Here is a 14,534-nt window from a genome sequence, read left to right on the forward strand (position 1 = left end):
CTAGAATAAACAGACCAGTCCCCACACCTGTGCTGCGCTGAGTTTGGGGGATTTTTTTTTTTTTGTTTAATCACTGTTGCAAAACAAGTCGCTGGAAATAACAATGGTACAGAACGTGAGAATAACAGCAGTTTTTCGAATGAGTCTTTAGCTGCTGATGTTGCATTCTGTAGGGTAAATCTGTGTTGGTTTTTTGTTTGAAAGTCAGCCAGCCACACAGAAGGTACGGTTCACTTTTTAATCTGTGGCCCCAAAGTCCTTCTGAAGAGCCGTTGTGCTGTGCTTGTGGAACGCAGCAGACTGCAGCACGTGCTTGGTGTCTCTTTCCACTGAAGATCTCTACACCTTTTCAACTCTCACTTAGATACATCTGCTACCTTCCCGGCGTCTCTGCCTGTCCATAATTAAGTGAGGTGTTTCCCAGCAGTGGCCATAGATGGAGGGGTGTAAGTCTGTTGGTGTTACCATATTGCTCACGAGTGTTTTGTTCCACAGCTGCAGTCATGTGCATGCTAAAGCCGCGATACTTTACACCAAAAACTCATGTGCAAGCATATCTGTTGGTTGCTCATCACAAGTTGCTAGACATTAACCACAGCCACGGGGGCACCAGGCCCTACTGCAGGTATGACTAGACCTACTGCAGGTATGAGACGATGTACCTGGGAAACTGCGGCTGCCTTTAATTATGTGTTTCATAGCAAAGGTGAGCTAAAGGCTCTACATTTCAAAAGCCATGTTGGACATGTTTCTCTCTCTCATCGCTAATAAGGACTTTAATTCCTGTCTGTGCATTTTTTGTTAGAGTAGCACATTGAATTTTAATGTTAGGTGGGGGTTTGGTTTGGTTTTTCTATCTCCAAACACAGCTAACGCCACATGGCTAGCATAACAGTACATAATATTATAGTAAAACTCTGGGAACTTAGAATCTCCCCCTGACTGGCCCTGAAAGGGCCTTGAAGTCCCTCCTGCTATAAATTATTGCGTAGTTCTATGAAATGAGGTAAGAATTCAGCTTCTTATTGTGGAAAGCACAACACAGGAGAGTTAACTTCAGCAACAATTGAAAAGACCCTGCCTGAAACTGAATTATGGTGGGTAACATGGAAGTTTACTTAAGCAACCCTGCCTGTAAGCACAGAGAAGTAGATTTTACACCTTTACAAGACAGCAGGATGTAAGTATGACAGTGCCTCAGCTGCTTTGCCCTGCAATCTGAGAATGAAAGACTAGAGATTCACAGTTTAGAAAGGGGAATAACTTTTGAGCTTTCTGAATATTAGCTTCCACATCCAAAGTGTTTGATACTTTATTCAAAGAAAAAGTTGGTTCAGTTACCAGTTGAATTCTCCAACCTGTCATGTAGGTAGGACTCAGATGTCCCATACAAGAGATGGGACAGGACTGGAGGCAGGTACATCTTTGACAGAGCTCCAACAGAGGCTGAAGACCCAGAGAATCTCAGGAGGAGAGGCTGGTGAAGACCCTTAAGGCCTGTTAGAGGATGCAGGGCCCTGACAATACCCAAGAGGAGGTACGAAATTTGCAAACAGGAGGAAAACATTAGTATTACATCTCTACTTCCATTGTTCCCTATGTAATTTTTTTAATTTCCCTGTTTACACATTACTTGATTTGCTCACTGTTGCAACACAAGTCACTGGAAATATCTCAACAATGGTATAAACGTTTGCCTTGCAATTGGTCACTCTGAATTGAAAGACACGTTAGCTACAGATATAGAGGAGTTATTACCTTTATTAGACTTAGGTGTTTTTAAAAGCTGAGACAAACGATATGTGTCTGATTTCTTAAAAATCAGTTCATGATATTTGTTCCTTTTTTTCAGATATATGAATCTAATAAAGGCACTAAGTCAGACTGCTCTTAGCATTTTTGTAGTCTAGATCCAGAAATGGCATGTATCCATGACACTTGACGGCCTAAGTGAAGTATTTACTGACTGCACCCACAGGCATTAATTTCACCAGCCTTTAGCTTTAGTACCTCATCATCATCAGTACTTAAAGGGGGCTTACAAGAAAGATGGGGACAAACTTTTTAGCAGGGCCTGTTGTGATAGGACAAGGGGTAATGGTTTTCAAGTAAAAGAGGGTAGATTTAGACTAAATAGAAGGAAGAAAATTTTTACAATGAGGGTGGTGAAACACTGGAACAGGTTTGCCCAGAGAGGTGATAGATGCCCCATTCCAGGAAACATTCAAGGTCAGGCTGGATGGGGCTCTGAGCAACCTGACCTAGTTGAAGGTGTCCCTGCTCATTGCTTGGCAGGGACTGGGAGAGGGGTGGACTAGATGGCCTGTAAAGGTCCCTTCCAACTCAGACCATTCTATGATTCCATGATTCTATGATCATCCCTTCCAGGCAGTAACTATCGTTCCACATTAAAGAATTTGCAATGTAAAGGGACAAAATATAGGCGGAAAGGCAGGCTATCATCTTAATTTTCTTGCACTGCAATGTTGTCTTACAGTCCAAGCCCATTCCCTATTTAAGAGCTTTCTTTCAGATCCCAAGGTTCAGCATCAGAAGAAGATGGGAGCCATCATCTTATTAACCACAAGTGTTAAGAATCACTTTGTGCCTGGTCTGGTATCTGTATACGTAGTAGCTGGGCAGGTCAGCTCTGAATAAGTATAAAACACTGTCTAAAAAATGCATTTTTACCAGCCCTCAAGTGGCTTCTGTAAGTCATAATTAGGCTGTAAGAAAAAAAACAAAAACAACAAACTTCAGAAAACACTAAAATACTGAAACCTAACTAAAAGGTGCCTCAGCTCAGCAGCCACTGCCTGAGGGGTATGTACAGCAGCAATGGGCTCCAACACAGCCTTCAGCCCCCACAGATGGCATCTTTCCTGCATATCACACGGTTCACGTGCACAGTGCTCATCCTCAGATGAGTACCTCTTCTTGTCTGCCCTTTCCTAGAGGCAGCTGCTGCCAGCATCTCTCCGTGGGAAGGCTCAATGCCCCCAAATCCACACGTGCTGACTTGCAGTCCTGCAGCGTGACCTTCACGCTGGCACCTGGCAACTTCTGAGTTCACTGTTTGCATCAGACAAAGTCTTAGGGGAGCACAGAGCAGCGAAATGCACATTTCTGTGTGTCTCATAAAATTATTTACATCATATGCTGTTTTATCAGTAAATGGGTCTTCTGACAAAAAGCTCTGCCAGTTTTCTGACAATTTGTCTCAGAGCACCAACAAAGTTGCATTCTTCTTACAGATCCACTTCTTTAAAGTCTGGCAGTTATCTGCTTGGATCATGTGTTTTCTTCTGTAAACAGCGCAGTTCTTGTCAGTCTCAATTCTTTTTACAGCTATCCTGCTGAGAGAGCAAAAGGAATACAATGAGTTGTCAGCTTTAAATTCAGTACTGGGTAAAAATATTGATAATATCCTGCGTGAGGGGTTTGGGTGATGCCCAGTTCCTCAGTTCCTCAACAGCCATGCCTGGGTGGGATGGGCACCCACAGCAGAGACTGCTGGCTGCTGAGGGGCGGGTGCTCAGGAACGTTAGCGTAAGAAGGATGAGAAAACCACCGCATGCAGCCACGATGCTGAGCTGTAACGGCAAGAGGGAGGGGAAGGACCCTCAGGCTGCACAGATCCCAGCACCCATGCGATGTGACAGGCGTCACATTCAACGGAGGCGGTCAACACATGGTCTGTAAAGTGAAAGAGTTTGTTGACAGTGATTTCAGTGGGAGAAGTGTGTATTAATACATACATGAACTGTGACTGTGGTTGGTCTTCCAGACAGAAAACAAATCTGTTTCCAAAAGTGCCCGGCAAGAGCCAGTTAACCTGGAACTGGCTGAGAAATAGACCCTGAATAGGTACCTGAGGCTGCAGGACTAGATCTCTGCTTTGGGAAATTATCTTGGATTCAGAGTTGTATTTCCATGCAGAGTACCATTGCTGTTGCCGAAGACACCCTCCACCCACAAATCATCACCTGTTTTCTTTTACTCCGGGATCTTCAGCTGAACTCCATTCTTTCTTAATGTCTTGAGTCTTCAAACCAATCCAGATATATTTGGTATCTTTCTCTTTACTGTCTATAAATTCCTGCGGAACAAGTAGAAGCATGTTACCCACTAGCAGAGCTTTTCTGCTATGCTCAGGTCACTTTTCATGTAGTCTCTCACATGGAGAGCAAGGGCAGGGATCCAGCCGTGGCAAAGGAGCCCATTGCAACAGCCCATATGCATGCGACCAGCACAGAGTTTCATTTCAAGCTGGTGCTCGGGCTGACTGGCTTCCTGTCAGCTGTCAAAAAAAACCCGTCATTGATTCTCCTCACCCTAATGTGCCAGGTGGCAAAGCCTGGTCTTTAAGGTAAAAGACCTTTTCCTCAGGGGGAGGTCTCAGAGGGAGGACCTCCCTCTCAGAAGAGCCATTCGGTGGTACCTTGCTATTCATTTTCCCAAAAGAAAATGGGAAGGGGGGGTTGACGTTTGAATTTCCATTTTGCAGTTGAATCAGACCTCTCTTCCCAGAGTCAAGTAGTGGAAAAGGGTGAGAAGTCCCCAGCATTTCCTCCTCCCAGTCAAAACTACTCTGGCTTCCACACTTGCATCTCGTGCGCTTCTCCTCTTCAGCTCTACTCTGTTGACGCTCTCAAAACAAGCTCCTGTCCCTGGCGAGTCAGATGCTCTGCGCCTGATGGGTCTCTTGCTTGCCTGCATGTATGCCTGACATCTGGACCGTGTTCACTTGGTGAAATATTTGACTAAGGCGCACTGTAGCACAGTTTTAAGGCTGCTGCAAGACTCACCATCTCAATTTCATCTTCAATTTCAAGAAGCTGGGATTTCTTGGCCAGACAGTTTCTCTGGCTGTCATCCCAGCTCGCAGCCTCCTCAGAGAAGTAGTAACATCTCCCTCTGTGTAACTGCCACCCAGGAGGACACAGCTCGCATGTTGTTCCTGTGGGTATAGAGAGGGAACTGTTAGCTCGTACCGTGACTTGTTCCAGTTGCCATGTGCCTGTTCCAGTTATGTGCCTGCCTGACTGGTCGAAAAGAAGCCAGTCCCCACTCCCAAGCATGTGTTTGCTGCGTGTGGGGAGAGGTTTGAAGGCTCCAATGCCCCTCCTCTCCTCAGCTTCCCACTGCTTTGCCATGGTGCTATGCACTCCCACTGCACATCATCGGCTCTCCACCTCCCTGTGCACCTGCCTGGTTGAGAGCGCCGGCAGGACCCAAAGTGCCGCAAAGACACTTTTCATCCTCCCCCATGCAGCCCTTGTGAGGAGACACCGTGCCATATGCCATGTGACGTGATATGGACTGTGTGGGTTTGACACATGATGTGATCAGAAAGCACAGGCATTTAGGTGAAGTCCAAACTATGTCCATGGAGCTGGAGAAGGAACTGTGTTAGGGGAACACTGCTATTCCCAGGTCTACTTCCCATTTCACGCAGAGCATCTGGGAGGAATGTCCCCCACATTTTCTGTCTTGGCTTCCTCTAATGTTTCAAAGTAACATCATTAAAAATCAGTCCTTAGAAAAGCATTAGTATTTGCCAACAAATAATAGGTCTACAATAAAAAGACCAGGAAGGTGTTCCTTTGCCTGATCCTCGCAAAAGGATAGGAAAGCTAAATTTCCTCCCATTCCTAGCAAAAAATTATTGTCTGGAAAGTGTTCTCCAGGACAAGGGGAGGATCTACGACAGCAGCTTCTGGCAGGAAGTAATATAAAGAAAGTACCGGAAACTATTTATACCAAAAGATGAGCAAAACTATTGTAATTGAAATGTAAGTTTAGATCCTGTCATCACTTCTGTGTGGGAATACCATGCTCCCCGGGTAGTGCCAGTGAGTTCCCATAAACTGCAGAGTGTCATAGAAAAGGGAACAGAGACAACAAAAGTATGCACGCAACACCTCCTCTATTCTCTGGAAGGACTAAGCGTCCTTACCCTGTCCATCTTCACACAGTTCCTCCATGAGCCATTTCAGGAGCACTCCTGAGACAGTCTTCTCTGAAGGACTGTGATTGCCGGTGCTGTTTAGACCATACTGAGACAAACTTTCTGATTTTCCTGCTCTGTCCTTCAAAACTTGAACACAAATACACACACACACACACAAAAAAAAAAAAAAAAAAAAAAGAATTATGGTTAACAACAAACAGGGTCTTTGCATTCAGTATTACACTGCGAATGTGAGGATATGTGTGTGTGTGTGTACATTGCAGGGGTATGCACACTCAGTGATGAGCATACTCAGTGAGTATAACTGTCTGGCAAAGGGTGTAGCTGCTGAATAATATTGACAGTACAGGGAAAGAAAATAAGTTTGTAATTTTTGATAGATATATAAAGAATGCACAATATTTTTGTGAGATTTTTAGGGAGGGTTGGGAGACAAATGTTTTTTCTGAAGTTTTTCAAGATTGTTTCCCCTTAGGAAATTAATATCTTCTCTGGAAATGTTCTTGTATAACTGGAGCATGCTGTGGATTATGATATTACTAGTACCAGGGAAGTCTGATTCAATAAAATGATCGGAAGTATGATTTTTATTTGTTCAAACCTACAAAGTAATTAAGTGAAACGGTCTCAAAGTAGCGTCATGGATGCAACTTTTAACTTGTAAGTCAGGAAGGTCAAATGTTTGGATTGTCGTAATGGTTTGAAATCTGCTTCTACAGCCTTTCAGCATCACTGACAACAGGGTAGACTGCAGCAGCTCCCCTTCGTGTGTGCTATGTATGTTAAATGACAGGTAGTAAGTGTTCCCTTTGGAATGCTACCTTTATTTTCCTGTACTTGTGTATAACTTGACACCTTTGATGTAACACTAAGGGAATTTTTCTTTTGGCATCACTCTGCTTGTGAGGTTCAACCACGTCTGCAACGAAGAGATGAAGAGGATGGTAGGATCTACTCACATGGCTTGGCTAGTGCGGCTATGACACCCATCAGGACGAGCACAAGGACTCCCAGGACCAGCACCACGTAGAACCAGGCTGAGCGCCCGTGTCGGCAGCCTGGAGGGAGGCAGGAGGAAGAGCGGCTTAAGGCCTTTGCACTATTAAAATTAACGCTGCCTTTACGTATGCCAGTTTCTTCCATGGAAACAACAGAGAAATCATCTGCCTAAAATCAGTCTGCTGTTTGAAGTATGCGGGGACACTTTACTTATTAAAAATTTGCATCCATTTTGCATACATGAAAGTGAAATCTAAAGATGATTCTGTGAGATGATAGTGCAAGTGATTTTCGGTCAATCATTCCATTAAGAATTCTCTCTTTCTCCTTTGAGTTAATTTTTTAAAGTGTTGCCTCCTCCCACCCACCCTCTGCAAGATCCTGCAGAGCAATTCAGGGAAAGTATCAGTCTGTGGTGTGGTGTGTTCCTCCTCTCTGGTCACACTCTCCTGCGCTAACGTACGTGTCAGGCGGCCAAAAGCTACCTTACCTGAAATGCACAGAAAAGGCAAAAAAAAATCCCTTACTGACACCACAGCACAGCGAAGTATATCTGACCAAGCATCTCTCCAGCCATTTGGCATTCATCAGCTCGTGAGAGTGAAACACTCAGGAAGCGGCAGGTCCCGAGGAAATTTGGGGTCAGGGTGCCATTTCCACAAGCCACAGAGTTGCACTTTCGTAATTGCTGTTTCCCTGGCCTTGCCTGTGTGAGGTGAGCAACTGCCACATTCACCGGCTGCCTGAGAAGAATTTTGTGATGTTCCCTTTCAGCTCACAGAGTTCTGTGGGCCTGACTTCGTCTGGCACGTGTCCTTCCGTACAGAGAAGGTGGCAATCATCAGTGCACTAACTGCACATAGAGACCTGGGTATTATGCTACTTCCGAAGCCAAATGTGTCCCTGTGACTGCTCCTGCAGAGACACTCACAGGAGGGTTCCTAAAAAAATGTGGAGTTTTACCTTCCTTTGCTAAATTTTCAATGTAGGGCACAAAGGCGTTTTTAAAAAATTGTTTTTAAAATCTCTTTCAGTACTATTTTTGCAAGGAAAGTGCATGATCTGAGAACCCAACGAAAAAAAAGGTATGAAATGATAAATCAGTTCTTTATTAAGAGATAACAGGTTTTACTGTTGGGTAACAGGAACAACTAAATCTATAATTAGTAACCAACAACCAAACAAAATAGCACGCTACCCGAAGCGGAAGTCTCTGATCTGCTGCTCCCTTCAGGTTTTGGCTTCACGCGCAGCTCAGCGTATGTGATCGTGTTTCCTGTAATGAGTAGGGAAATGCTGACATTTGTGGTTGTGCAAGCCATTAAGTGGAGAAACAATAAAGAATTACATAGAAGAGCAAGTCTGAATAAAAAGGGGCATGCGTTCCCAGAGCTGCTAGTTCAGCTTTTTTCTTTTTTTCTTTCTCGAAGAAACAACAGGCAAGATGATGACTTATCATTTCCTGCTGCTGTCAGGAAGTAACTAAAAGCCTCCTCCATAATCTTTGCCTGAGCTACTTGGGTCCTGTGTGGCTGGACCAGGAGGCAGACAGACAGACAGACCAAAGGATGGGTAAGACCTGGGTATTATCCCTAGCAAACATCCCATTTGTGGCTAAGCCATCTCAGGAGGTATCATAGGGGCTTCAGGGGCACCAGAGCCATGACCACTTCACGGGAGCAGGGAGACCCCAAAAGGAAAACTGCCACTCAGAGAAATGCTTCTGCAGCAAGGTGATTCTCGGGGGCATTCCTGACTTGTGAATGTTTATGCCAGGATATTACATGATGCCTGTAACAGCAGAAGAACGGACCTGGTGGTTGAAGACATCCCTTTCCAGATGCACGTTGCCAAAACAAACCAAAAAAGACATTAAAATAGCATAGTGTGAGCTAGATGCACATGGATTCTTTCTGAACATATTTTCAATTTTGTTTTAGCTGGGTCTTTCGTAGAGCTACTGGCTAGTTTTATGGAAGAAATTTGGACCTTTGGTAGGCTAATCTGCTTTCCATAAATTGAGAGATTTTAACAGTCCGAATCAAGAATAAGCATCTGTGCTACAGCCTTAGTTTGTGATCACTGGGGCTTTTAAAAAGAAGTAAGCAATTTGTGCTGTATAAAACTTCACTAATCAGGGAAAAATTGGCAGAAGAAGAGAGTCTCATCAGGCTAAAATGAGGTAGCATTTGATAGGAGAATTGTTGATGTGTGGAGAGCTTTTACAGTAAGAAAGATATCAAGGACCTGATTGGCAAATAGGATTTATTTATACAGGTAAGATGTTCTGTGCTTTAGAGAACCTGACCTAACACACCCTGCTGTTTGCTTTGTTACAAGTTATTAGTTCAATGAACTACAGAAAAATCTGTAAATTATATTTAACTGTATAGATAAGTAACTGTTCTCAAAAAGAAATGCTCATAAAAGTTTTTCTTCTTAGAATGTAAATATTTTTCAGAAAAGACCCATCAGGACTTTTAAACTTTTAAATGGACTAGCCTTATAAATGGAGACACTTCTTCTAAAATACATACTTTAGAAAACCAGATATTATTACTAAATATTTTGTATCTCAAATAAAGAATTCCTTTAAAGAATAGGTCTCAGGCTGTATGAATAAAAAATATTATCGCACAAATTTAAGATGTAAAAAAAGGATTACTTCTATTACAGTGTGCGTTGGCGCATGATCATTTAAATGTGAAGTCCTCAGAAGTCAGCAAGTGGTTTTAAAATATCACGTAACCTTTATTTTGCCAGATGCTTACACACCCTTACCTAGTTTAGCCACAAGAAGCCCTGGTACTAGGTGGAGATCTCTCTCACTTACTAAAACTGAAATTTCACTTCATTTCTATATGCAAATTTCAAGTGCAGAAAGACATGTCTATTTACTGGAAGCTTCTACTTGGTGAATGTGCAGATAAGGAGTGCTTCTGACAGGTCATTCACTCCAAAGAGTCAGGCTTTGCAGCCACTGGGCTCTTGGAATCAACTGGACGTCAGTTTGAGTGTGAGCCCATGGTGGACCCTCATAGTCTCAGCTCATGCAAGCCACCAGTGGGGCTGCGTTGGGAGACCCCCTGGCCTGCAGAGCAGGGGAAGTTCCTGTGCTGCTCCACTTGCTGCTGCTGTGGCCACTCCTGGAACACTGTCTCCAGATGTGGGCAACCCCGTTCAGGGAGTATGGGGAGAAGCTGGAGAGGGTCCAGCAGAAGGTGGACCTGGTCAGGATCTGGAGGGGCCGAAGAGGCTAAGGAGGGGAACATGAAGCTAAGGGGAGAACTAATAGCAGCCTACAACTACTTGTAGGCTACTTTGACAATGGAGTTGAACTCTTCTTGGTTTGTTTTTCTGCTAGAGGAAAGGTCTTGTATGTAATGATTTAGAAACCATAATCAGGTTCCTCAATTTATTATTGATTGACTCTCAAATTATTATTGATTAAACTAGAAAGCAAAAACTGAGTCTTTCATCAGAAAATGGATTTCCAGGCTATATTTATCCTTGCTTGTATTTTTGGAACGCTTTCCTACTTTTGAACATCTGTTTTGAAGCACATGCACCGTAATAGCACCTGGTAGCCCACCAAAGCATGTGCACAGACAGTACCACCTACTAACCCCTCCCCAACAAGCTCTGCTAGAGGATCCAAGAATCACCTCTTCCTTGTAACCCAGAGCACCTGACTGGCAGCTGAAGTCTAACTGATTGTGTAACAACCTGACATTGACTTTCCCGTTGAAACAGGATCACAACAAATCCATTTCAATCACTTTTCTGGATGCAGCCTTCTAAACTTACAGATGCAGACATTTTTTATTGTGATGTTATGTTAAACACTATTTAACTCGGTTTGTCCAGTCTATCAAGTTTATCCCGATAGTTTTCAATGAGTGAGCTTTCCTCACCATCAGACTGCAAATTTATACATTTTTTGCAACTCTGCCACCCATGATTTTTATATCTTTTTCTTTATCCTCATAAAATACATTGAGTAGACTTTGAGATAAGAACAGTATTTGAGAGAACTCCAAGAAACTCTACATAATTTACCAAACCAAATCCCTTTCTCGCAGATAAGAAAAATCTAAAAAAAAAAAAAAAAAAGAGGTGGGCACTGGATCTGTAAAGGGACTTTCATTCTCAAATCCAAATTTTACATATTTAAAACACCTACTCAATTACTAGAGAACCTTGGCAGAAGTTCAGCTCCCTGCATGTTTATCTTTCACATGCACCAGGTCTTGATGGCAGCTATCCTTTAGCAGGGCAAATTAGCTATGCCCCCCACTCACATTTCTAAGTATCTACTCCAGTAAATTGCATCTAATGGTCTGAAGCTTGCACAAAATGCAGCCAGGAGGAGGTGGATATGTTCCACTTCCCCATAGCCTAGTGATTTGAAGTCTTGCCTAAAGGGTGAGAGTCTGCCACTTGGAGCATTTATCTGCCACATTTGCAGTGGTGATTAAACCCAGCTCACTCGCCTCCGTGGTGAGAGTTTTAACCATGCGGTGCTTTCCCTCATGCCCGTCTTGAAACTACTTCTTTTTCAGACATTCCTGGCCGAGAACAAGACCAGCATAAAGTCTGGCAAAGGGAGGGATGCGGGCATTAGCCATCCTTCAGCAGACATTTCAATGTGTCACAGAGTCAGACAGTGCCAAAGGGGGAGCTTGTGATGCTCGCCACAGAGCATCCCATCACCTTGGAGCTGAGACCCTCACTTTGAGAATCAGCTTAGAATTCCTGCTCCAAATGGGAGGAAGCATTGAAACCTCTTCGTGCAGAGTGGGACATGCTGTTAAGTGTGTTTGGCATGTGGAAGCTGTCCTGTCCAAAGCAGCTTTGGGCCCAGTCCACGTAGGAGAGAGCTCCTTCTAGCTTGCAGGGACGGATCTAACTCCCAGAAACGGCAGACTGAGCAGCACCTCGTGTCATTGCTCTATCCTTTCACTACTTTGGGCAGTTCCCAGCTCACCGTGCTAGGATCCCTGACTCTCCTCCATTATCTGTAAAGAAATGCAGGGCATCTCAGCAAGGGTCCACTATGCAGCGGAGAACTTTAATGCTAATCATTGCTATACTTACACTGAGCTTAACTCTGTTTCGTAAACATTGCTCAACATGTCCGTCACATTTCAGGATTTTTCCCTGAATTTCCTACCAAGTTTTTTAAACATTACAGAACTAATTCCGTTGAAAAAATGACATTTTCTCCCATTCTTCCTATGGTAAAAGTGACTCTCTCCTTTTTGAAGATTTTTTTGTAATGCAAGACGACTCACCAATGGGATGCGTGTGTGTGAATTTTGGTCAGAACCTTAAAACTTCAAAGAAGGAACAAGCAACTGAAATTGTTCATATGAATTTCTAAAGCATGACAATACAGCTCAAGTTCTTGTCTATTTTAATAGCAATAAAACCCATGTTAGTATATCTTAATGATGAAGACAGAGAAATAATTGTCATCAGGGAGACATTTCTAGCATGTTCTATGTTGATATGAGGTCCAATATTGCTTAATACTATTTGGTGTTTTTTCAGTTTGTGTCAAAGTAAGTAGAAAAGTAATTGATAATAAAATCTGAAAAGAACAGAAAGGTTAGCAAAGCAATAAATAAAGACAGCCATATTGACAGCCCTGTAAGTCCAAGCTTAAACAAAATGTGTTTGAGTATAACCAGATACAAGGGTGGAGGAGGGTGATACTGGGAGTTAAAAACAGTGAAGGAAAGATTATTTAAGAGATTTTTGTCTCTGTGTAACTGAGACAGCATAACTGAGGATTGTAGTAATACTGGCGCCCATATTTTTTCAAGGAGATGGAAACACTCGGGAATGAACAGAAAAACATCCACAAAAATATTTAGAGTTCTTTGGAAAGTTATAAGTGAGAGATTTAAAGGCAAAAGGACACTGAGAAATTACTTCATTATTGTGGCCAGCAACTTCATGTGAGAAAATATTGAATGCTAAAATCTATTCGACAAAGGTTTCACAAGAACCATCTAGATGTTAATGAGAACTTTCATTGGAAATTAAAGCCTGGCCTATTCAAATTCAAGGTTTTTCTTTAGACAGCATGATCAAGACACATTTTTGGATGTCTTCAAATGACGATTTTATGTCTGTCTCCCTTTGCAAATAAATTATATCACCTCAGAAACTGGCTAAAATTCTAGGCAAACCCTTTGAGCTTTGTGTTGTACAGGTTACAGTAGTACAAACAACCTCCAGGGATGCATGAACATACAGTCTAAGGTAGTATTTTCTGTTAGACAGATACTAAAGAGAAGTCATTTTTATTTTGTAGATACAGTTCTTGTAAAAATATTAAGAAATATTTTTTTTCCATCATTTAACTAGATGCAGTCAGAGCACCATCATCAGTATTAATCTACATTGTAAGTAGAACATCTTCTAAAAATGCTCATTACACAAGTGTTTTTTCCTTAAGTAATTAAATGCATTAATTACTAATGAACCTGAAAGCATGAAAATACCATCTTACTCTGACCACAAGCATTTCCTATTTGCTCATAGTGAGAAGATGTCATTCATATTAGCTGTGATCCTGAATTTTGACAAAATGCTTTCATGAATGAATTACATTTTTTCCAAGTAGTAGAAATTTTATTTCTTAAAAACAATTGGTTTAAATTATCTGCCTACCCTGAATATTGACTTAATCCTTTGTATTTTGCTACAAATATAGGAAGTGATCACAGGTTGATAATGTAGTTCTGGGAAAATCACTACTGGAAAACTAAAAAGGAAGAGCAGGAGGGTTTCCTCCAGTGACAGTGACTGCACTTTTGACTGCTACTGGTTTTCTGATTTACTCATTAATTTACTACTCCTTTTCCAGGAAGACATCATAAAATGCATTGATCTGATTTTTGGACTAGGTAGTAATTTGGTGGAGCATATTCTAACAGGGTTTTGATCACGTTCTTTGTATTAAAAAAAAAAAAATTACGCTTATTGTTCAAAAATAAGCTATTTTTATTTCTCATTCTGTTACTTAAAACAAGGGGCCAGAACTGAGACACTACTGCATAGTGATACTGACTTAGGAGTAGCTTTGCTGATTTGTACCTCATTAGCATCTCTTCCACCATCTGCAACTTTTCACCCTTCCCATGACTTCTGCATCCAGCATTTTATAGCATTCTCCTAGTATAATCCAGTGACAATCTTAAAAATGAAAGAGAGAGAGAGAGAGCACACGAGAGAAAACAGCGTACACTCAAGAGATGATTAGATGTTTTACCTGGAACTGATGTCCGAGAAGGAACGTTTGGTCTTTCCTTTGGTAGCATTGCCACGTCTGCATATGTGATATCACCGGCCATTGATGAGCAAGTCCCTCTGAGTTATGGAAAGAGCTGGTTTAATACAGTGGGTTGCATCCTGTATTAGCTTTGCCTGCCTCCAGAACTATACATATGCCGTGCTATGGCTCTGAGGAAGGCTGAGAAACAGATTAAAGGAAGGAAGTTACTTCTTTCAATACAGCTTCAAAGCCTATTTTCAGCCATCATTCTGTCTC

At 42.3% G+C, this 14,534-nt stretch overlaps 1 protein-coding gene across 1 annotated transcript; it reads right to left on the reverse strand.

Moving 5' to 3' along the window:
• Nucleotides 1–1,810: 1,810 nt before the first annotated feature.
• LOC128904545 (killer cell lectin-like receptor subfamily F member 1) lies at nucleotides 1,811–14,534 on the reverse strand. The gene is made up of 7 exons (XM_054189035.1): nucleotides 14,256–14,534; nucleotides 8,172–8,249; nucleotides 6,934–7,032; nucleotides 5,960–6,100; nucleotides 4,809–4,960; nucleotides 3,987–4,099; nucleotides 1,811–3,356 (listed from the first exon to the last, which is right to left on the reverse strand). Exons 1-7 carry the CDS (start codon nucleotides 14,335–14,337, stop codon nucleotides 3,221–3,223), a joined length of 801 nt encoding a protein of 266 aa, XP_054045010.1. The 5' UTR covers nucleotides 14,338–14,534; the 3' UTR covers nucleotides 1,811–3,220.

This window comes from Rissa tridactyla, chromosome 1 (assembly GCF_028500815.1).
Source record: "Rissa tridactyla isolate bRisTri1 chromosome 1, bRisTri1.patW.cur.20221130, whole genome shotgun sequence".
NCBI classification, from domain to species: Eukaryota; Metazoa; Chordata; class Aves; order Charadriiformes; family Laridae; genus Rissa; species Rissa tridactyla.